The sequence below is a fragment of the Marmota marmota genome, unplaced genomic scaffold (genome assembly GCF_001458135.2).
Source record: "Marmota marmota marmota unplaced genomic scaffold, marMar, whole genome shotgun sequence".
Classification (NCBI taxonomy): Eukaryota; Metazoa; Chordata; class Mammalia; order Rodentia; family Sciuridae; genus Marmota; species Marmota marmota.
In genome coordinates, this window is record NW_025999900.1 from 57384021 (window position 1) to 57407221 (window position 23201).

Here is a 23201-nt window from a genome sequence, read left to right on the forward strand (position 1 = left end):
GTATGAATAATTTTTTAAATATTTTTTTTTTAGCTGTAGATGGACACAGTCCCTCTGTTTTATTTGTTTTTTAAGGGGTGCGGGGGATCGATACCAGGGCCTCACGCATGTTAGGCAAGCCCTCTACTGCTGAGCCCCAGCCCTGGCCCTGCGTGTGACATTGTTCCAGCCTCCGTGTCTTTCACAGGCCAGTTCGTCTGCGTGGCTTGCTCTCTGCACTCCTCTCGGTCTGCCTGGGCTTCCTCGCCCTTCACAGTGTGTTCCGTGTTTCCCAGGGTGGGCTGGAGGTTTCTGGGTGGGTTTGTGTCTGTCAACACCTGTGGCCCCCACAGCCCAGGGAGAGTGAGGCATGTTGTGGGCATTCAGCAAGCACTGGGTCTTTGATCATCTGGTTAATGACACCTCACTCCTGTGCAGAGACAGCCTGGAAGGAATGAGAGGGTAGATGTCAGTACCCAGTGGACCCAATTCGAATCCTACCCCTTTGTTTTCATCCATTGGGAGATGTTGGTAGTTAATGCTCAGTCCTCTGTCTTCAGCCTTGCCTTTCCCACCTGTGAAATGGACTTAAAATCAGAGTAATAATTAAGCGGACCTATATTCCATAGTACCTGGCACATAATAGGTGCTCAGATAACATTTGTATGGACTGGGGTGGAGCTCAGTGGTGGAGTATGTGTTTAGCATGTGTAAGACTCTGGGTTCTGTCCCCAGCATGTGATCCCCCCACAAGTTACTTGTCTCTCCTCTATCCCTAACCTCCCTCTTCCCATGTGGCATGAGTCTGTGGCCTGTGTGGCATACATGAGGCGGAAAGTAGCCATTCTATCCTAACAAGAAGTAAAAATCTGAACATGCAGAAAAACCAACAATTCTAGATTCCTCGGGGCTGGGATCACAGGGTGGGACCACTGCCCCCAAGACGGACAGACAACAAGCAGATGCAGAGTCACCACTTCCCAGAGCAGAAACCAGCAAGCACACACTGGCTCTGGAATCCAAGCCGGGGAAACACACGGTCCCTGCCAGGTCACAGGAGGCTCTGAGAGGTGGACCTGTCCTCAGGGGGCCCTCACCTTTGAGAGTTTTATCACCTGAACTTGACCAGAGTCTCACTGTGAATATCAGAGAAAGATGCCCCTGTGCTTGCAGCAGGGGGTGGGGAACTGTTTTTAAGTGAACCAGAGCATTCTGTTCCTTAAAAGAGACAGTTTTTAAATAGAGCCTGACCTCCCTGTTTTATCAGAGAGCAACCTATCTGAGGATGAAAGGTACCCGTCCTGGCCATCCTGGCCCACAGAAAGGAGGAAGGCACTGGGCAGCACTTTGGTGCTCACCGTCCAGGGGTGCAGGCTCACTGAAGGATGGATACTCCCAGGACACAGAACTCTCCTGCCCCCACAGCAGAGCAGGTCTGTCCACAGTTCCTTTATCCTGTTATCTAGTGCAGCATGTTGGCCATCAGGAAAAAAATCACAACAGTTTGAAGAGACAGAGTAAGACTTGGAATACACTCAAATATGGCAAAGAGGCAGGAATTATCAGAACTAGAATTTAAAACAAGAAGATTAAGATGCTCAGGGCTCTGGTGGATGAAGCTGGCAACTGTAGAACAAATGGGCAGCGTCAGTGGAGAAATGAGGCTCTAAGAGAGAACCAAAAGGAGATGCTAGAGGTCAAAACAGCCAGGCAGGCGAAGGACGTCTTGGACTGGCTTAGACGCAGCGAGGAAAGAGTCAGAGTTTGAGAATGTCACATTAGAAGCCACCTGCATTGAAAAGCAGAGAGAACAAGACCGAAAAACTATAACAGCGTACCTAAGACCTGAGGACAGTCATAACACACACCTGGGAATACCAGGAGAAGACAGTGAGAAAGGGCAGAGGAGCTACCTAATGACTGGGAATTCACTCAAGTTAATATCAGACACCAAACCACAAATCCTAAGAATGCTCAGCAGGACAACCCCACCCCGCCCTGCCCCCCCCCCAAAAAAAACCCAAACGGACCTTGCCTTATCATCTTCAAACTGTGGAAAATCAAATAAAGAAAAAATCCTGAAAGAAGCCAGTAGGAAAAAAAAAAAAAAACCTATATATATATTATATATATATATATANGCTTTGTTATTTATTGCAGTGTTTCTGAGAAGTTAGTTTTAACCCATATATATATATATGGGTTAAAACTAACTTCTCAGAAACACTGCAATAAATAACAAAGCAGAAAGAAATATTTATACTGGTGGGTGGGGGGACACCGAATGAGAATTCTGAACCCTGTGAAATCATCCTTCAAAAGTAAAGAAGAAATACTTGCTCAGACAAAAGAGGGGGTGGGGATTTGTTGTCAGAAGACGTGACTTGCAAATGTTAGGATTTCTCTAGGGAGAGGAAAATGATAAAGGTTGGAAACTCAGATCTACATGAAGAAAGAAAAGTCATCAGAGAAGGAATAAATGAAGATGAGGTTAAAATTTCTATTTTTTTTTACTTTTAATTGATCTAACAGTTTATCCAAAATAATATCAGCAACAATGTACATGACTGTATGTGCATGTGTGTTTATGTATAAGCAAAATGAATGGCAGCAATAAGGGGTGGCAAGGAGGAACTAGGATTATTTTATTTATACCTGTGAAGCAGCATAGTTATTTCAAAGTGGACTTGGCTTACTTGTAAATTGCAAGCTCTACGGTGAAAACTAAAAAATAAATAAATTTTATTGCTGATACCAATAAAGGAGATAAGATGGAATCATATGAAATGCTCAGTTAAAATTAAAAAGGCAGAAAAGGAGTGGAAGACAAAAATTGGACCAAAAACAAGGACAATAAATAGAAAACAGTTGCAGATAGGGTAGATGTTAATCCAACTCTATCAATGATGACTTTGAATGTCAATGGTCCAAATTACCAATAAAAGATTGTCAGAATGGATTAAGAAACAAGGCCCGACTGTATGTTGTCTACAAGAAAACCACTTCGATTATAAAGTTGCCTAAACATTAAAAGTAAATGCCTGGAGGGGCTGGGGTTGTGGCTCAGTGGTAAAGCGCTCGCCCAGCACATGCAAGGCCCTGGGTTCCACCCTCAGCACCACATAAAAATAAACAAATAAAATAAAGGTATTGTGTCCAACTACAACTAAAAAAAAAAATTTTTTTTTAAAGTAAATGGCTGGAGAAAGGTATACCACACTAACACCAATCAAAAGAAAGCAGGAGTAGCTCTATCAATTTTGGACAGAGCAGATTTCAGACCAAGGAATGTTATTCCAGACCAAGGGATACAGAGGGATATTTTATAATGATAAAGGTCAGTTCTCCAAGAAGACACAACAATCCTTAATGTGCATGTGACCAACAACAGAATATCTCTCAAGGCAAAACTGATGAACCGCAAAGAGAAATCAATCCACTTTCACAACTGGAAACCCCAACACCCTGTATCAGATGTGGGCGGATCCAGAAGGCTGACAGTCAGTAGGGACATAGATGAACTCAACACCACCATTTATCCACCCGATGTGATTGACATCTATGGACCACTTCACTCAGTGAGAGCAGAGTGCACATCCTCCTCAAGTTCACGTGGAACATTCACGAAAAGAGGCCACTTTCTGGGTTGTAAGAAGTGCCTTAACCAATTTGAAAGACAGAAATCATACCATGTGTGCTCTCAGGCTACAGCGGAATTTAACTAGAAATCAATAACAGAAAGGTTGTTGGCAGATCCCAAAGTGCTTGGAGATTAAGCAACAGGTTTCCAAATCACTTGTGGATCAAAGAAGAAATCTAAAGGGAAATTAAAATCACTTCCAAGTAAATGAAAATGAAGACACAGTTGATCAAAATGTGTAGGATAGAGAGAAAGCAGCACCCAGAGGGAAATTTACAGCATCGAGTTCGTGTGTTAGAAAAGAATAAAACCTGGCGTCATAGTTACTCTTCTCCCTTAACTAGCTCTGGGAACTAAAGCAAGTGAATTGACTTCTGATCCTCATTTCCATCACCACGCTGTGGGGTTCAGGGTACCTCCAGGGAAGTTATTATGAAGGACAGGAAAGGAAAATTATGTGCACATATTTTTGCATGCAGAAATGCAAGAGTGCGCCGAACAGCGCCCGGGGCGCGTGTGTGCATTCATTTGTGAATCTGCGCGCCCAGGGTCCACCAAGCCCTGTATTAAGATGCTCAAGTCTGGCCAGCGAGGCAGAGCAGACCCTCGAAGCACAATGTGATCGGGGTCTTGTGATCAAGATGGATAAGAGAGGGCTGTAGGGGTGGCTCCACAGGCAGAGGTCCCTGCCTGGGCACACGTGGGGCACTGGGCCTGAGTCTGCTCATAGGAGGTTCTCCTGGGCATCTGAGTGGATGGGCTAAGAGTGGAAGAAGGAGGTAAAGTGCCTCTGTGAGCCTCACAGCATCCCGGTGTGGGGGCTCAGCGTGCACTGGAGATCACCCTACATGGAGAACCCAGGAGATGTTCCTGGGTGACTCAGCTCTGGGGAAGTTGTCCCGAAAGGGAAGTGGATTGGTTACCTCTGAGCACTTGCTGGCCCACTTCCCAGATTTGCTTTGCTCTGGGAATTCCCAGGCAGCTTCACCCTAGGAAGTAGGGACTGGGGGGTTAGAGCCAGTGTGTTCTTCAGCCAAGCCCTGGGTGGGTGTCAGGGAACTGGGTTTTCATGGTAACTTGCTGTGTGACCTGAGCAAGTCACTCCATGTCTCTGGACCTCCTGAGAGAAGGCGGCACCCCTGACCTTACCTGGCAAGAGATAGATACAAAACACCTTGGAAGGATAATGCCCACACATTGGCGTGACCCCCCAGTGTCCCGTGCACTTAGATCAGAAAGTCTCCCCACAGCCTAGGAGAATCTATGTCGCTCCGTGTCCAGGCAGCCCAGCTGAGCTCATGGGAAGCTGTCAAGTTGCCGAGCCTGTTCTATCAGCTTCTCCTTTCTGCCCAAACTTTAATAAAGGAGTTGGAGCTGAAACCTTCTGGAAAGTTCCACAGAATTGGACTGTTGTGTCCCCGGACCCTCTGTGTCTCTCCCCCGCAGCCGTCCCAGCTTGTTGAGCAGTTGGCACTGATTTAGCAGCAGGCCCCATCCCCCTGCGTGTGCTCAGGGTGCTCTTGTGGTCTCCTCTCGGATTTCACAGAAGAAGCTTTTAGAGAACTTGCCCCAGAGAGATTTCCCCTTCTGGAATTTTCCTTTAATGGAGTTCCCTGTCTGAGGCTGCCCTCGGCTCCACAGAGGTGGGTCTTCAGGTGAAACCCGGCTCTGCCATTGCCGGGCCCTGACCTCTCGGGGACCTGCTGCCTGGCAGGGACAGGGTGGCCTCGGCCCTCTGTCTTCACCACCTGGGAGCAGGTCCTATTTTGCAGCTGAGAAAAATTACACCCAATAGCAGGGATTCAGCGCAGGTCTGTGGATGCCACAGGCAAAGCTCTTTCACTTGAACCAGGTGTTTGGGGTCTTAGCGTCCACATTCCTCATCCAGGGCCTCTCCAGGGTGGGGGGGCGAGAGGGGAAGGACAACAGGAGAGAAGAGCAGATAATGATCAAGTCATTAAACTTGTTGCATGGTTTTGTCTTATCCTTGTCTTGTTTTTTTTTTTTTTGTTTTGTTTTGTTTTGTTTTGGTACCAGGGATGGAACCCAGGGGTGCTTAACCATTGAGCCGCATCCCCAGCTCTTTTTTATTTTTATTTTTCGAGACAGGATCTCACTGAGTTGCTTAGGACTTTGCTAAGTTACTGAAGCTGGCCTCCCCAACTTGTGATCCTCCTGCCTCGGCCTCCCAAGGATGCCCCGTCTCTTTTGGCAGGGGGTTTATTTAACAGAAACTTTGAATCAGAGCCTGGAGCTGAAGCTTTGAGGGTATTCGTTGCAGAGAACAGGTGATGGTCAGAAAAGGGGGCAGGTGGGACTAGATGGCTTCAACAAGGACAGCTTAGTGGGGAAGAGTTTGCCCCGGTTCCCTGGCTCTGCCTCTTGATGGCTGAGTGAAGGTGACTTTGTCTTTGGGCTGTGGTCTTGGTGGGCCCTGGAGTCAACTCCAACCCAGCAGTGAGAGCCGCCTGCGGTCTCTTCTGGCTTGGGAGTGAATGCCCTAGGGAATGGGCAGGGCTGTGAGTCAGGGTTGGTTCCCTGGGGACCTGCTTGTAAGCTTTGCCGGCACACTGTGCCCAGATGCCTCGTCTGTAACCAGGGATGGAAATACCCACCTGATAGAACCCATGGGAGGTGACATGGGTGAGCATGTGAGATATGAGGGGTGCCTGTAACTTTTTACATTTCTTACATGAAGAAACGAAGTTGGGATCTGAGTACGATACAGTAGAATCATGGGTCCCCAGGCCACCGGACGGATAATGTGAGAGCGCAGGCTGACCGTGGGCAACACTTGGGATTGCTCACTGCTTCCTAGTGGAAGTCCCCGGGATTCTCCCTGGCTTCAGCACCCTGAGGACCAGGGAGCCCTGTCACTCATTGAGAGGATGCTGTGGGGCATTGGCCATGGTTTTCTGTGGGAAGCAGCATGGCAGGGCTGTGGTGGGAAGAACCAGCAGACAAGCTGACTTAGAGTTGAAGTCCCATGTGTCCCTTCCCACCTGGTTGAACGTGGGCGGTCTCCTGAGCTTTTCCAGGCTCCGTGTCCTCATCTGTAAAATATGGGACCTCCCTAGGGGGGCTTGAGGGAGACCTCCTCCAAGGGTAGACTGCCTGTTAGGTGAGCATGAACTCTGCACGCACTTGCTCGCTCTCTCTCTCTCTCTCTCTCTCTCTCTCTCTGCCTCTCAGAACTCCATGTTTATACCAGGGACTTAGGACCCCAGCTGGACCCCTAGTCTGCCGCATCTGGCTCAGGGGGGATACCAGAAACTCCCTCTATGAACCCAACCTAGAACATTCTCCCTCTGCTCTTCCTTCTCTGAGTTATGACACAGCCTCTATGGAGGCTCCTGGGTGCCAGGCTTTTGCTGGGCACAGTGAGAGAGACCAAGGACCTGGAATAATAATAGGTAAGCATTGTGCATGAATTAACCTGATCTGCATGGCGACCCTCGGGTATGAACACCGCAGGGTTAAAGGTGACTGCCTTCTTCCAGACATCCCCCTCGGGAGGTGGAGTCTGTGGCAGCCCCCTGAATCTGAGCTAGTCTGCGACCTCTTTGACCAACAGAATAAGGCACAAGTGATACTCTGCCAGTTTCATGTGTAGGTTGGAGGAGAACTGGGATCTCCTGCTTGGACTCTGGAAACTGAGACCCCCCTGTCTTGGTCCCAAAGAGAGAGGCCTGGAGACCCTCAGGAAGGGGAGAAAGACCCAAGAGGGACTCAGGCCTGGCTGAATCCAGCCTTCCAGCTGTCCTGCCAGACACCAGGCACGAGCAAAGGCATCTCGGACTCTCCAGACCAGACCAAGTGACACGGCTGGTGCCATATGGAGTGGAACAGCAGAGCTCTGCCCAAATTCCTGACCCACAGGTCAAGAGCTGTGGAATGGCTGTTATTTTAGGGCACTGAATTTTTCAAGTAAATTACGTAGCCATAGATAACCAGAACAATCATGATCCCAACAGAAACACAGGCACAGAGAGGCCCCGTGGCTGGCTCAGAGTCCCATGGCAGACAGCAGCCAGGCCAGGATTGACCCCAGCCACCTGGCCCCCACCAGCTCATGTGCCGAGCTCTGTGTGGCACTGATCATGAGTTGAAAACATGCTTCTGCTCTCAGGGAAACCTCTGTCCGATTTAGAGATGCAAGAATCATGCATCCTGTGTAACTAAAGAACCAAATAAGATGTTCATTTATTGACTTAGTTGATTTCAGGCCACCAGGGATACAGAGATGATTACACTAGAACAATGTTAGCACTTAGCGCACTCAGAGAAAGACCCCCCCAAACACTGGCAGGGGTGAAACTCAGGAGAGCAGCTCTCAGGGGTGAGGAGGCTTTGGGGCTGCATCCTGAAGGATGGGGAGACACGTCCTGTTGGTGCAGAAGGAAGAGCACGCGAGGCTGCATGGCCGCTCAGCTGAGGTGCAGAGGGCAGGAAGCAGGTGTGTCCAGGTGGAGTTGGGGTGACTGAAGGGGGGGTCTAGCGGAGAATGGGGGGGACAGCCCAGCAGTCCCCGGGCCTTTTCCCCCAGGCCTTGAGGGTCAGCCCTTATCTAAAGGCCACGGGGAACCCGGCAAAGGACGTTACCAGGGAACCTGATCCAATGCGCCATCTCGATGGCACTTTCGCAGTGCAGGGAGGGTGTGAGGCTGGACACAGGGGAGGCCCCGGGGATGAAGACCCGAGGGACTCCATGACAGCCACTGGGGTACCCTGGAGGAGATGGACCTAGTAATTATGGTGAGCGCTGGAAAGAGGGGGATTCTCCAGAGATTCTTAGGAGGAGAACTAACAGGCCAGGTCAGCAGAAATGGCTGAGGAGGGAAGAGGTGACAGCACCACCCTACGGGCAGGGAGGAGTCATGGGAGGGACAGTGGCAAGGAGCACTGCCAACTGCAGTGTCTGGAGAGAGCCCACCGCACCCCCAACCTGGAGAGGACGGGCGCGTAGTAGGTGCTCAGCAAAGAGTTGACACATGAGGGCTGAGTGGGTCCCTAGGTGTGCGTCCAAGGATGAGGGTGGAGAAGAGGTACAGACGTATTGCCTTGAGCAAGGGGAGGCTCTGGAGCTGAGATGCCGGCTCGACGCCCCTGCATCATGTTCTTCTTTGGGTGAGGAGACCCATGTCCACCCGTGTACTTAGACACCTGTCGGCTCTGGGTGGTAAACCTGCCATCTGGTGGCTAAAGGGAATTGGAACTAAGTGACCCTCCAGAGAAAGGGAGACCATGTGCTTCTATCCAAGAACTGCAGCCACAAGGAACTTCCCACTGAGAGCTTTTTGCAGCAATAGTGGCATCCCCACCCTGGCCAGGGGCATTTAGAGTGACTTGGGACCATGCCTGGCCCTGTGCCTGCAGGGGTTTTGGTGGTGGAGGGGCTCTGCTCTGAATAACTCCTCTTTCTTCCCCTCCTGCACTCGGAACCAGAGGGGACAGGGGAGGGGAGGAAGGTGGAGATGGGCCAGGGCCACCCTAACCCTATCGCCCCAAGCCAGTGCCCTGATGCACAGCCCAGTGACTTTGCTCCTGGAGCTGCAGACTCCTGGCTGAGCAATGGCCGAGCAATGGCCCAGCCTGCCCCGGGGGCCTAAGGCGGCCTCCTGAGCTGGGTATCCAGCATCATATGCATCTCCAAGCAAGTTAGCCGTAGGTTGTCCTGAGACTGGCCCTTGTTCTTGGTCTCATGACTCATTCTGTGGCTCTCAGCAGCTCTGCATTGCTGCTCTGGAGGATGGAGTGTGCTCCCTCTGAGGCTGAGGTCCTGGTTTGGGGCCAGGTGGGCTTTGCCGTCTTCCACTGAATCGAGTTCCCAGCCTGATGTTGGCAGCCGGCGAGGCGCTGCATCCACGGCACTCCGAGCTCTGCCCGTGTCTCCAGGCACAGACTGCTTCCTCCTCCAGAGAAGCCCTGTGCACTTGGAGCAGGTCTCTCCTTGACTGCCCTGGCACTGTAGAATGTGGACAGCCGCCCTGGCCCCTGCCCACGAGGTGCCAGGAACACCATCTCCTGGGTTGCAACAACCAAAATTGTCTGCAACACCTAAGTGTCCCTTGGGGGATCAATTTGCTCCTGATTGAGAGCTGTGGCTTTAGGGCTACCCTTCCAAAGTGCTGGCCATGAGCACGCAGCCACCAAGCACTTGAAATGCGGCTTGTCTGTTTGAGGTGGATTGTGGTCAAATACACCCCAGGCTCTGAGCACTTGGATGAAGAAAAGAATGCAAAATATCTCAAGAGCAACTTCTTGGTATATTTATGGTATTTGCCACACGGCTATCTGGGATAGGTAGATATGTGCATTGGGGTATACACATGCAGTGTTTTGGTCAGTGACGTCCACCCCCAGGATGGTACACACATAGAGCCCAGGTGTGCAGCTGGCTATCCCGTTAGATTTGCTGTGGCATTTACACGAAAGAATCAACTAAGGACACATCTCTCAGAATGTACTCATTGTTAAGCACAACACAACCGCATTGGTAGAATATATTATTAGGATTAATTTTACCTGCTTTCCCTTACTATTCCTAATGATGTTATGAGATTTTTTTTCTGGGCTGGACGTGGAACCCAGGGTCTCATGTGTGTTAGGCAAGTGCTCTGATTTTACAGCCACGGCCTGAGAAATGGTCCTACTGTGCGTGCGCCTCACATTCTATTCCTCTTGGATGGCGGCTCCAGCCCAGGGCACATGCTGGCTGGGGAGTTGGTCTTGGCTCCAGGCCACATCCTGGCACTCTTACTTCCTAGCTCGGTGACCCTTAGCAAGCCACAGAACCTCTCTGGGTCTCACAGTTCTTCCTAGGGGTCAGTTCTTCTAGACATTGGATCTGAGTTCCCCAATCCTGGGCCGGGATGAACTTTGTAAGATCCTGAAGTTGAAGGTGGTGTTTTATGGGTGTTCTTGATGTGTCCTTCTGTGGCACGCAGTTCTGTTCTTCCTGTTAGGGTTATGCCCAGGGCCACCTCCCTGCCCTCTTTACAGGTTCATATAAGAGGGAGCAATGTGTTCTTTCTTAATGGGTCCAGTCAAGGACATCCCCGCGTCCCTGCAGCTTGGGCGGGGAGCAGGGAGGACTGCTTTCCCAGGTTTGCAGTTCACCTGGGACAGCTGCTTCTGCTCAGCATCTCCCCTCTGCCCTCCACCTCCCTCCTCTCAAAGACCTCCCTGTCTCTCCTCTTGGTTTACTCTTCCCTGACACTTGGCAACTTGCAAATCTATCCAATGTCCCTCTTTGGTTTGGCATCTGAGACTTATAAATAGAGCCCAGATGAAGTCCCGCCTGCCCTGTGCAGCTTCCAAGAGGAGGGATCTTTTATTTTGGCATGAACAGCGTAGTGAGGGTCACCACAGTGCAGCTGCCCACGGGGGCTCGGCGAAAGTGCTTTCAGTAAACACAAACCCTGGGAATCATGAGATATGGTACAAAACTGCCCTGGACCCAGGACGATAAAAAGAAATAAGTTCTGGGCCAGAGCCAGGCCTGTGAGCTCACCATGGTGTGGTGGCATCGTGCTCTGGGTGCAGGGTGTACCCAGCCAGAGGGAGGGGCTGGCAGCGCTGCCCAGATAGTCTTCACCAGGGGTAGCTGGAAGCCTATCAGGTGACAGGGGAGGAGATCTGGCCCACAGGACAGTGTCTCACTGACAGTGAGGCTGGGACAGTGGATTGCATTCCAGCGGGGACTCTGGACACCCTCCCCCAGCTCCACACCACTCCTGAACAACATCACCTGCTGTGATGGCTGATGGCACCTGGTCATGACTGGGGCACACGGTTGGGCCAGAGACAACCTCTGGGAGCCTCAGTTTCATCACCTATAAAATGTAGATAATGGAGTCGCGATGATGATAAGAATACAGAGGCTGACCCAGCAGGAACCTAATAAGTGGCAGATGGAGTCATCAGCATCAACCTGGAACACATAACCCTCCATCGTGACCCAGGAGGCACAGATCTGCACTACCCAGGGCTGGGAAGTTGGGAGAAGAGGTCAAATAGTAGCAGACTGTGGAATTAGAATCCAGACTCCAGAAAGGACCAGAATTGAACCGGAAAGCCCAGGCTAACCCCCTCCTCACTAGCCAAGGCTGTGTCTTCTCTGGACCTCAGTTTCCCCCTTGGTGCAGGGGTGGAAGGGCTGGACCAGAGCTGCCTCTAAGGGCTCTTCCTTTCTGACTTTCAGTGCTTCCCTGTCCTTTGGTGACGTGGGGCATTTGGAAGGGCCCTACTTGGACCCCTGGCCAGTGCTGGGTTCTCCCTGTCCCTTTCTCACCAGCCAATACATTCTTGAACCAGCGTCCTCTCCCAGCTGCCTGAGCCCTCACCACCTCCCACCCTCACCCCAAGTGTCCTCTGTGGGGTACAGCTACCCACGGGGGCTCGGTAACTGTGCTCCCCCCAGAGCCCCTGTTGGGACCACTCAGGCCTTTGCACCATGACAAACTGGGCCCAGGTGAGCCTCCTTTGCTCCCCCCATCACCTGGCAGGTAGAGAAAGTAGGTCTTAGAGAGTCAAGTCTCTGGTCTCATGGTGGGTGGTTGGTGGAATCAGGAACCCACACCTGGTCAGTACTGTCCAGATTTGGGCTCCCCCATGCTCCAGTCCTCACCTGGTCCTAAGTTTTCCCAAAGGACAGAGTTGAGGCACTGGGCAGCCCGGGAGTAAGTGTCCTGCTGATGGCCCTGGCAGCCTCTGCCTTCTGCTGGCTCCAGCAACACCCACAGCTTGGCCATCTTCTCTCAGGTAGAGAGAGGGCTGTCCTCCCAGCTCACAGGTAAGGTGGCTGCCCGAGCTGGACCTGAGCCCAGGGATCCCCAGGATTCCAGGGAAGTCACTGGCCTCCCCTTCCACTCCTCGGGAAGCGGTCTCCATTTGTTTCAGAAAACTGGACCCGTGGGTGGACCTGGTGACAGCAGCACAGTCCTTTCTCCACCTCAGCTGCAAGCTGTCCAAGCGGTGGTTCCCATGGCAACTGCAGTACTACTGGGCACAGCGGGCCCCCGCCAAAAGGCAACTGTGACCTTCAAAATGAGGAAGGAGTCTGCGCCTTGCAGTGGCCTGTAGGGGCCCCATGCTGGCCAGGGGTGGGAACAGTCCCTGGAAGAGCGCACTTCCTCCTTCCCCACCGCAGGCCGCTGACCGCAGCCTCCCTGACAAGCCACGGTGACTTTATCCCCAGGGTTTGCTCTGGGCCTTTCCTGCAGGATCCAGCGCAGTGATCCAGGGCCCCTTTTAGGAAAGTGGGGGGTGGGGATGTGGCTCAAGCGGTAGCGCGCTCGCCTGGCATGCGTGCGGCCCAGGTTCGAGCCTCAGCACCACATACAAACAAAGATGTTGTGTCCACCGAAAACTAAAAAATAAATATTTAAAAAAAAAAAAAAGGAAATGGGTCGGCAGCCATCAGGACAGAGAGCTGGGAGGATTCAGGGGAGGTTGGTGCAGTGATGTCACATAAGGACCTTTGGGTAAGGCACGTCTTAGGCCCACCCCAAGCTCCCCCACCCCGATGTGATGGGGTCTTTTTCTCCAGCCTGAAAGCCCTCTGAGAGGTCAGCGGCACCACTTGCCCTGCAGGAGTGGCACCAGCCCTTCCCTGAGGCCCTCTGGTGACAGTTTCCTCCTGGGGCAGTTGTCATCCATCCCGTGCCCATCCCATAGACGGGCACGGTGAGGCTGGTGACAGGCAGCAAACATCCCCCCTCCCCACCCAAAAGAGTCTTCGACTTTCCAGAGAGAATGAGTGGATTGTTTTGAATCTCTACCCCTAGGAAGCAGTTTCAGATAGGTCCCCTGGACCAAGCCATTAGCAAAGTCCCTGCCACCCTTCTAACTATGAGACCTCTTAAAGGGCCAGGGCGGATGATTCCATTTACATGAGATGCCCAGAAGAGATAAACGCAGAAAGACCAAACAGAAGATAAGAGGAAGGGGAAACGGGGTGACGACTAATGGGTCCAGGGTTTCTTTGGGGGATAATGAAAACTGATGGTGGAGATGGTTCACACGGCTGTGAATTAGACTAAAAAAACCTCTAAACCGTTCGCTGTAGGTTGGAACAGTGTGTGGTATGTGGATTATATCTTACTAGTAACTGAAAAAAAAAGAGAAAAACCCTCAACATTAAAAACAAAGAACAATCCAATTCATAAATGAGCAAAGGATAGGAAAGACAGTAGAATGAATTGGACATGACTTTCCTAGCTTGGTGAATGAAGGCACAACCAGTGAAACTCCCCATCATGTTCAACCACAAGAATGGGACATTCTACTCCATGCAAGTAGACTCCCTCAAAATGCACTCTACTGTCATGTGTAACTAAACAGAACAACACTCCAAAAAATTAATGACAATATATGTCCTCATACATTAAAAAAAAAAAGATCAGACATTTCACCAAAGAGGATATACAGGTGGCAAGTTACCATATCAAAAGAGGTTCACTATCATCCGCCACCAGAGAGTGCAGATTAAAACCACAATGAGCTCCCAATCATACCTACAGGATTGGCTAAAACAAAACAGGAACACAGGAGAGACGACCACCCACACACACTGGTGGGATGTGGATGGTCTGGACCCTCCAGAGAGCAGACTGGGGGCTCAGACCAAAGTTGAGCTCACCTTCTATCCAGCAGCCCCACTTTGGGACACATATCCCAGGGAAATGGGACACACTGTCACACACAACACTACACACACGTGTCATGGCAGCTTTACTATAGGGACTAAAAACCAGAAATGACCCAAACGTTCTTCAGCTGAGGGAGACTAACCAAGCCAGGACGTGTGCACTGTGGAATATTCAGCAAGGACTGGAGCTGGCTGCCTGACACAGCAACTCAGAGGAAACTTAAGGAAATTATTCTGAGAGGGAAAAAAATCTCAAATGATATATACTTTGAGATTCCATTTAGCTGACGTTCATAAAATGACACAGCTCCATAGATGGGGAACACAGGAGAAGTGGCCTGGTGCTATGATTTGAATATGGCTTGTCCCCTTGAAGCTCAAGTTTGAATTTGGTCCCCACGGGCAGTTATGAAGAAGGTGGGAACTTCTGACGCATGGGGGAGTGGGGCGCTGCGGGAGGCGATGGATTAGAGGAGGTCATCAGGTGGAGTCCGTGATTGAATCCTGGGTGGCCTATGAGGAGACACATGCGTGTGCTCCCTGTCTCTCACCAGGGGAGACGGTGCACCGGCTGGGACCCTTCCAGCAGGAAGGCGCTCACCAGGTGCCACCCCTTGCCCTTGACCTCCAGAACCACCCGCCACAATAAGCCTCTTTATAACGTACCCAGTCTGAGGTGTTGTGTTATTAGCTGAAAATGAATCAGGATACTGGGGCTGGCAGTGGCAGGAGGGCAGACGTGGCTACAGAGGGGTGGCATGCCAGAGCCTTGTGGTGATGGTACTGGTAGATGTGTTGGTTGTGGTGGTTCATGTGATAAAACTGCATAGGAGTACACGCATGCACACACACGTGTGCAATTGTGTGCATGCTAAATTGGTGATGTCTGAATAAACTCTGTGGATTGTACCAAGGCCGGTTTCCTGGTTGGTACTCTCAATTATACACAATTACTCACCACTGGGAGGAACCCGGGGACAGCGCACAGGACTTCCCTGTACACTGAGGATCCATAAGCATTTCAAAGTGAAGCATTTTATTTATAAAGAACTGTGTAAGGATTTGAGAACTGGCGATGGGCCAGCACCATGCTAGGTGTTGGAGATTCCCTGGAGAAAGAAAGAGACACAGGCTCTATCTGTCCTGGTCAGGATGTTTGTATTACTGAGTGACAAACCAATTTCTAAAAAGCAAAAAAAAAAAAAAAAAAAAAACTACTCATAGCCGTCAGTTTTTCAGGAATGTTTCATTTTGATGTTGAGGTTGTAAGTCCCAGGAGCCAGCCTGCTTCTCTCCCATCCCCAACTCAGCCTCGATGGTGAGCCCCAGGGTGACAGGTCAGGGTCACCTTCCCTGTGGTGGAGCTAGGGTCTCAGTGTGATCCCCTCTGAGTGCACCAGCCTCGGCTGGATGGTGCCCACGCTTGAGCCTTGCCCTTGGAAATGGATTAGATGGTGTCTGGCGTGTTCCCACTCAGGCTCTTGCTGCGACCCCAGGGATTATACACAGTGTGGCCATCAAGGAGACCTGCTGCGACCACTGGCACCTTGGTTGGGAGGGACAGCTGGCTGCTTCTGCCGCAGGCTGTTGGCAAGGGCACAAGTGGGTACTGGCCATCCCTCAGACATGGCCAAAAGGCAATCTGGCAAGACAAGGGGTGACATGGTCCCCTTAGCGACAGATAGCACAGGGAGCTTGTGAGGCTGAGCTCCTCCAGAGAGGACACTGGAAACATTCAGCTCTAGATAAATCTTTACCAAATCTCTGCAGACAGTGCATGCACATTATAAAAATCCCAGAAAAACCTAATGCAGGAAGTAAAATTGGTCCAATCTTTGCAGGTGTGTATGTGTGTTCTCTTTTTAAATAATAGCTTTTTTTCAGAAGTGTTTACTGAATGTGTTTAATACCATGCATTTTGCTTATTTGAAGTATGCAGTTTGGTGGCTTTTAGTGTATTCACAGAGTTATGTGACCAGCGCCAGCCAATTTAAGAACATTTTTATCACCCCAAAGAAGGAGACCGAGTGCCACACAATGGCATGAGTACACCTAATGCCACTGAACTGCACACTTAAATTTGGCCCAAATGCTAAACGTCATTCATAGTTTACCATGATTTTAAAAACCCTTTAGCTCTCACCCCTTATCACCCCAAACCTAAGCAACGCCCAACGTCCCTTCTGTGCCTTAGATGGGGTCCACCCTTGGCTTCAACACCAGAGGCCCATTCACCCCTCTGTCCTTTGCAGGCCCTTGCTGAGCTCTGCTCAGGGGATGGGAAACGTGAGACCCTGTCCCATCCTCTGCCGGTCCCCAGCCTCGTGGTCTGAGGAGCCATGCCCCTCCCTCTTGAGGTACACACGCACTGCGGGACGTGCTGTGGGGACAACGCCCTGTGGGTGGCTTTCCAGAGAGGGCGGGATCAGAAACAGGTCTTTGGGACAGAAGGTGGGCCTGGAACTGAGCCCTAACACAGAGAAGGGCAGGGAAACGGCGGGAGTAAAGGCCAAGGAGGCAGCGTCCAGAGGGAGGGGGAGGTCCAGCCCAGGGACAAGGTGCTGAGCCAGAGCCAGATGTGAGGCCACCTGCGGCAACGACGCCCACCTCCAACCTGCTGTCGCCACCATGTCCTACTGGCTGCCGTTTCCCCTGGTGGAAGTGCGGGTGCCATTCGCAGAAGCTCCGGGGGTGCTGTGTTTCGTGCTGACGAGTGGCCTGTTAGTTTCCCGTGACCGCTGTGACAAAGACCACAAGCTGGATGACTTAAAACAGGGGACATGTATGGTTTTGCAGCTCTGGAAGCCAGAAATCTGAAATCAAGGTGCGAACAGTGTTGCTTCCCTCCGGACCCAGAGGGAAGGGCCACGGGCCACATGGTGGGAGGGCTAAGACCCTGGCCAAGGCCCCTGTGCCCCTCTGGGGTCTCCCTCCCAGACACTCTTATTGTAAGCGTCCTCCAATCTCCCAGACGATGCCCCATGCACACTCTGCTGGGTGCCTAGTGAGACCCCAAGGTGCACGAGGCCCACCCCAGTGTGCAGGTGCTGCCGTGGCGTGGCCTGCTGTGAAGGACACTGTCAGCGTGGTCAGGCAGGGGTTAGGGGGCGGAGGGACATGAGCGTGGCCTGCGAGAGGGGTAGGGGGTTTGGGCCGGGAGCAGGGGCAGAGGGCGGGGGCAGAGGACAGGGACTTGGGGTAGGGACAGGGGCAGGGGCTGGGGGTAAGAACAGGGCAGGGGGTGGGGGTCTGGGGCAGAGGCAGGGGACAGGGGTAGGGGACTGGGGCAAAGGGCAGGGGCAGGGGCTGGGGACTGGGGCAGGGACTGGGGGAAAGGAAGTCCAACTGCACAGAGAGGAGCAGGAGGCACGCCCACTGCTGTGGATCTACAGTCTACAGTTTTCACAGTGACACTGCGACACCGGCCTCTGTGCCCAGGACCGTGCCGGGCTACAGAACCCAGGGAGGCCTGGTCTCTGCGTGAGAGCAGAGGCTGGGAAACCAAGTCTAAAGCCACGGGCACTGCTGGTGGAGACAGGGGGCAGGCTCTGTGTGAAGTGCCAGGGGTCCCAGCAAGGGGGTGGCTACCCTGGTCCTGGAGGAATCCGTCCTGTAAGGTCAGCCCTTGGCTCCTGGCCAGGGAGAGCTGCTAACTGTGGGGCACCCAGGCACGTGAGGCGGGGCTCTGTGTCCCCTCGAGGGGTCCGTGAGGAGAGACTGTCTCATCCGTTTTCCAGATGCAGCAGCCTCTCTACCTCCTGCTGCCACAGGGATCTTTTGGGCCCTGCCTCCCTTGACCACTCTGGAGAGGGTTGGTGATATACCAGATGCAGGCACTAGGTGGTGCTGGGCGCCCTGGGGCCACCCCCACATCCCCACCAGTGAGAATCCACCAAACGTGGAAACACCATGAGCTGGAGTTTCTCAGACTTGGGTCATTTATAAACATTCTCCAAATCCTTTCTGTACTGACAGCTCTTGAAACTGTCTTGTCGAATGTTTTTATCTGATCTAATGGAAAAAATATGGTCTCTTCACCATAAATAGATAAATGTACATTTTTTTAAAATTATGTGAACTTACATACCTGTAAGCTCAGCAGCTTGGGAAGCTGAGGCAGTAAGATAGCAAATTTGAGGCCAGTCTCAGCAACTGAGGCCCTAAGCAACTTAGTGAGACCCCAACTCAATAAAAAGGGCTAAAGATGTGGCACCCCTAGGTTCTATCCCCAGTACCCCCCACCAAAGTCATGTGAACTGTTGAGAACAGTGTTTAGTATATAGCAGGAGAGCAAATACAGAAGTGAAGCCATTCAAACAGAATACGTTGGTGTGTATAGCCCGCCCCATCTCCAGACCTCCAGCATAGGACAGTGCTGCCCCGGGCTTTGAGAACTGGCATCACCTAGATGTGTGTGTCTTTGGAAGGGCTCTGTCCCTTTAAAAGAGGAGGAACTGAGGCACTGAGAGGTAAAGGGACATGCTTGGAGTCACGTTGCCAGGCCCAGAAGCTGGCCCCTGCCTTCCCACTGCCTCTCACGGAAGCTGGAAGGATCTCGGAATTGCAACTCGCCTGTGACATTCACGTGTTCCTTCAACCCCACGATTGTCCAGAGAAGTTCAAATCACCCATGGAGCCTGTGGGACACAGGTGTGAGAGTTAGGAGTCACAGGGTGGCCCACCAGTGGCCCAGGAGAACTCCAACAATCCACTGAGCTTCTCTGGGTCCCTTGGCCTGTGGCTCAGAAGCATAGCACAACAGGGTCCCTTGTTCTCCACCGGTCAGTCCATCCCCAGCCTCAGGCACCCTCTGCCATACCCTAGCACCTTGCCCCTGCTCAGATGGGATCCCAGGCCAAGCGTTTCCATCCCTCTTGCCAGTCAGGGCTGGAAAATACCAGGGCCAATCAGGTTTGGTGGTAATAAGTCCTCAGGACTTTGGCCCCACCTCAGCACCCCTGGATCACAGCATCTCCTGGGGGCAGAACTGGGCAGCGTCCCTTCCCCCATAGTCCTCAGAGTTGCCAACTCTAGGCTGTTCCTGGGGAATTAATTACATGCTTCATTCTGCTTTTGCAATCTAGGATCTTCTGTGTTATTTTGCCAAAAATGATGTGTGTGTGTTAGTCCACACCAGCTACGATACTAGGTATCTCCTGAACCCTTGAATCCCATTTCTCACTTAAGGTTCCGTGAGCAGCGCTGTGTGTGGGGCTGTCAGGGACAGGCACGTGGGAGGTGCCAGGGCCCACCATGAACATGGCAGGCGTGCGCCATCCCTGTCCACCTTCGAGAAGTCGCCACTTCCTGCCCCCCTGGTCTTTGGTGGACACTCACCCGGACCTTTCTCATCTCTCCCCAGTATTATACCTGGAAGGCTCCGTTCTTGTGTTTGAGGACATCTTCAGACTGGTCGCATTCTACTGTGTCAGTAGGTGAGTAGACCCCGCCCCACAGGAGGTCCTGAGGAAGGTCTTTCCCTCCTCGTTTTAAGGGTGGACTATCGCAGATGTCCACCTGCCGCAACCCCCATCTGGTTGCTGGAGACAGCCCAGGCAGCCTGGGTGTCCACATCAAGCAGAGGGGAGATCACAGAGAAGCCCCAGAGGCAAGGGTGTGGCCCAGAGGATGCAGAGAGAGGGGACAGTCCCTTGGCTTTGCCCGGATAAACACAAGGCAGAGGTGTTAGCTCTGGTGCTCTTGGACCAGCTGCTAAGAGTGCCCCTTACCACCCCTGCCCTCGGGCCCCCAACTCCCAGTGTCACCAGCATCAGGGCAGCATGGAGTCCTGCGTGGCCCTCATCTAGTGAGAGGGACTGCAGCCTCTTCACGGAGGCCGTTTTGGTTACTACGCAGCTGCTGGGTGGAGCAGGTGTCACTACCCTCAGTACAGCGCCATTCATTCAGAACTGGTTTCAGACCAACAAGATTTAAAAATACATTTGGGTGCAGAGGTGGGGCTGATGTTTTGGTGTCCAAAAGCAGCCCAGGACTCCAAGCTGCCTCCCGTGAAACCTGTGCTCCACCTGCAACCTTCCCCACCCACCTGTCAGGACCCCTGGGCCCCATGGGCAGGCCCTGCCATAACAGCCGATGTCAACAGCTGCCACATGGGGGCGCCCGCCAGGCCACCAGCCCTGGGCGGAGCTCATTCTAAACTCATCTTTGACATCCTGCCAGCAGTCCCCGAGGTTCCCCACGGTGCTCCCCATATCCCCATTTCACAGCAAGGCAAACCCCAGCCTCAGCCTGACCCCGTGGGCAGCTCCACAGTAGACCTCGGGACGGTCCCACCTGAGGACAACAGGACTGAGTGTCCTACTCCCCGGCCACCCTGCCGGCTCCTGGAGCTGTGGCTGCTGCTGTTCCCAGGCAATCGTGAGCTCCAGGATGCCAAAATGAGCCCCCAGGGTCCAGGTGCCGGCTCTCAGGAGAAGCCCCACGGTGGCTGGGCAGCTGGTGTGCAGAGCTGGTGAAAGGACTCAGGGCTGGGGTGGGGGATGCTAGCAGGACCCCACAACCAGCCCCCAGGGATTGGGCATCTGCATCGCACCTGGCTCTGTGCCGGGCACTGCCCACGAAGATCTTCTAAGCCCTGCCACAGCAGGGTCCACGAGCACAGGGACTCCTGCCCCTAGGCTCTCTGGGAGGGGCAGCAGAGCAACTGGCACCAAGCACTCAGGAAACAATCGAGCAAGTTCTCATTGCTGTCGTAGGTGAGGAAACTGAGGCCCTGGGTGGCACAGAGAGTTCCGAGCTGGGTTTGAACTGAATCTGTGTGACTCCTGCGCCCAACTGCTTCTGTGAACAGAACCTGCTGTACCAAGGTCACGGCTGAAAGGATGTGTGTGCTCCCCCCTGCAGCCCCTCCCTCCATAGCTGGAGACTCGAGGTCCTCCTGTGGAGGAGGGGACGTGGGAGGCCAGCCAAGGATGGCAGGAAGAGGATTCCGGGCAGGGGAAATGGTGTGGCCCAGGCCTGGCTGTGGGCAGCTCAGGAGAGCCTCCACGGGGAGGGAGGGATATGTGGAGACCAGCTAGGGGCCACTGCAGCCATCCAGGCCCTACAGGGAGGCACTGCCCAAGAGGGGTGGGGGCAGCCACTGCAGAGCAGAGAGGAGGCGTGGGGGAGACCGGGAGATGTGGGGGTTCTGTCCTGATGACACCTTTGGCAAACACTACTGTCACTGCGCCTGGAAACCTCTGCTTGAAGACCAGTTGCTCAGAAGTCTTGGTGGCCCAGGATTTGAGAATGGCATCAGAAATTGGGGCTGGGTCTTAACAGGACCAAACCCCGAAATCTGCAGAGTCTGACTTTAGCCCAGGTACTTAGCATCAGAATCAAACATACTGCCAGGCGCTCAGGTGGATGGTGCTGTAAACCCCTCTAAGGGGTTAGGAAGCCAGCCTGGTGGGTCTGCTCAGCTGTTTTTCTTTTAAGGAGAAAGGAAACTGGGCTAGAACACAGAGTATGTCTCACAGGGTTGAAACAGGTCTGTGTTGCTAAACTTTTAGTTGTGAGAGTGTGCATGGGTGGGGGACACGCTGCTCTGTGATGTCAGAGGCACCCCTAACACAGTCCTGGTCGAAAGTGAGAGGCACCAGCTGCAACAGGGGTCTCCACAGCCAGGTATTGGCACCTGGAGGGTCCCCAGCCGACCCTCCACGGTATGAGAGAAATGTTAGAGCGTTCATTCTGAAAATCCCATTTTTAATTTCTATTTTCATGAGTGCTTTTTAATAAACTTGATAGTTTAGGAGGAAACACACACACACACCTGGAAGTTTGCTTAGTGTTGATATTTCTTGATACCTTTGCTTTAAGGTCCCTGATTCCCACCCATATCTTCCCCACCCAAGGCAGTGCCCCTTAGGACCCCCTTGTGAGCTGTTTAAAAACATGGATTCAGTGGCTGATCAGTGGTCATGTGCTCACCTAGCATGTACCAGGTCCTGGGTTCGAACCCTAACACCACACACACACACACACACACACACACCCGTGGCTTTGCCCCCAGACCTGACGCTGGGCACCCTCAGGCTCGGGTATGGGAATCCATAGTTCCCATAGCTCCCTGGGGAATTCCAATGCTGGCCGTCTGCAGAGTGTGGACAGGTGTCTAGGACACAGTGGGGTCCCTCCAAAGTGTCTAGGCCTTTGAGGTTTTTGCTGGTCGATGAGGGTTTAGCAGCTGCCCACTGCCCCTGCAGGGCTGTCCTGGCACTGTCCAAGGCCTGAGGACTTGGATTTGGGGTGACCAAGCCGGGCATCTCATCCAGTTCCGAGCCTGCCTCCCCCTCACACCCTCCAACCTGGGCAATGTGATGCCACTGAGCAGAAGACACCACCAAGGCCCCCCGAGGGCAAGGTAGAGGAGTGGGTTTGGTCAGAACTGCGGAGGGAGGAGCCAGCTGCCCTGTTAGCCTGGGACAGTTTTTGTTGAAGTATAAATTGGCATAGTCTTGAGGAACGGGGTCCATTTGGCAAACTCTGTCATTTCTTAAATGCATACGTGTGGCCAGCAGGCCTACCCCCAGGGATCTACCCCATAGAAGCACTCACCTGGGCAGAAGGGTCACGTGTGGGGCTTGCTCTTCCCAGGGTTGTGTGATGCCGTAAAAATTTGGAAATCACTTCTGTGCTAAAAGCCAGTGGAGTCTGGGGGCTGAGACCCTGGACCCTGGAGCCAGTCTGCCTGCGTTCAAGTTCAGGTACTGACAGTAACAGCTGTGGGATGGGGGCATGCACTAAGCCCTTCTGTGCCTCAGTCTTCTTAGCTATGAGATGGGTATAGGAGCTACTTTGTGGAGCTGTGGAAAACATTTGAAAAGCTTGTCTATGTAAAGTGCTTAGAAGAGTACCAGGGTGCAGAGCAAGTGCTGTGTTAGCATTAATGAAAGAGAGATTTAAAAAAAAAAAAAAGCTTAAATG

At 52.5% G+C, this 23201-nt stretch overlaps 1 protein-coding gene across 2 annotated transcripts in view; it reads left to right on the forward strand.

Annotated features, from left to right (window-relative positions):
• Positions 1-23201, forward strand: part of Rin3 (Ras and Rab interactor 3) — an 84584-nt gene that overhangs the window by 23157 nt on the left and 38226 nt on the right. For both annotated transcript variants that reach the window (XM_048799221.1, XM_015494907.2), the window contains one exon: positions 19633-19705. In XM_048799221.1, the coding sequence (XP_048655178.1) occupies positions 19633-19705 (73 nt within the window). Of the gene's footprint in view, positions 1-19632; positions 19706-23201 lie in introns of those variants that run through there.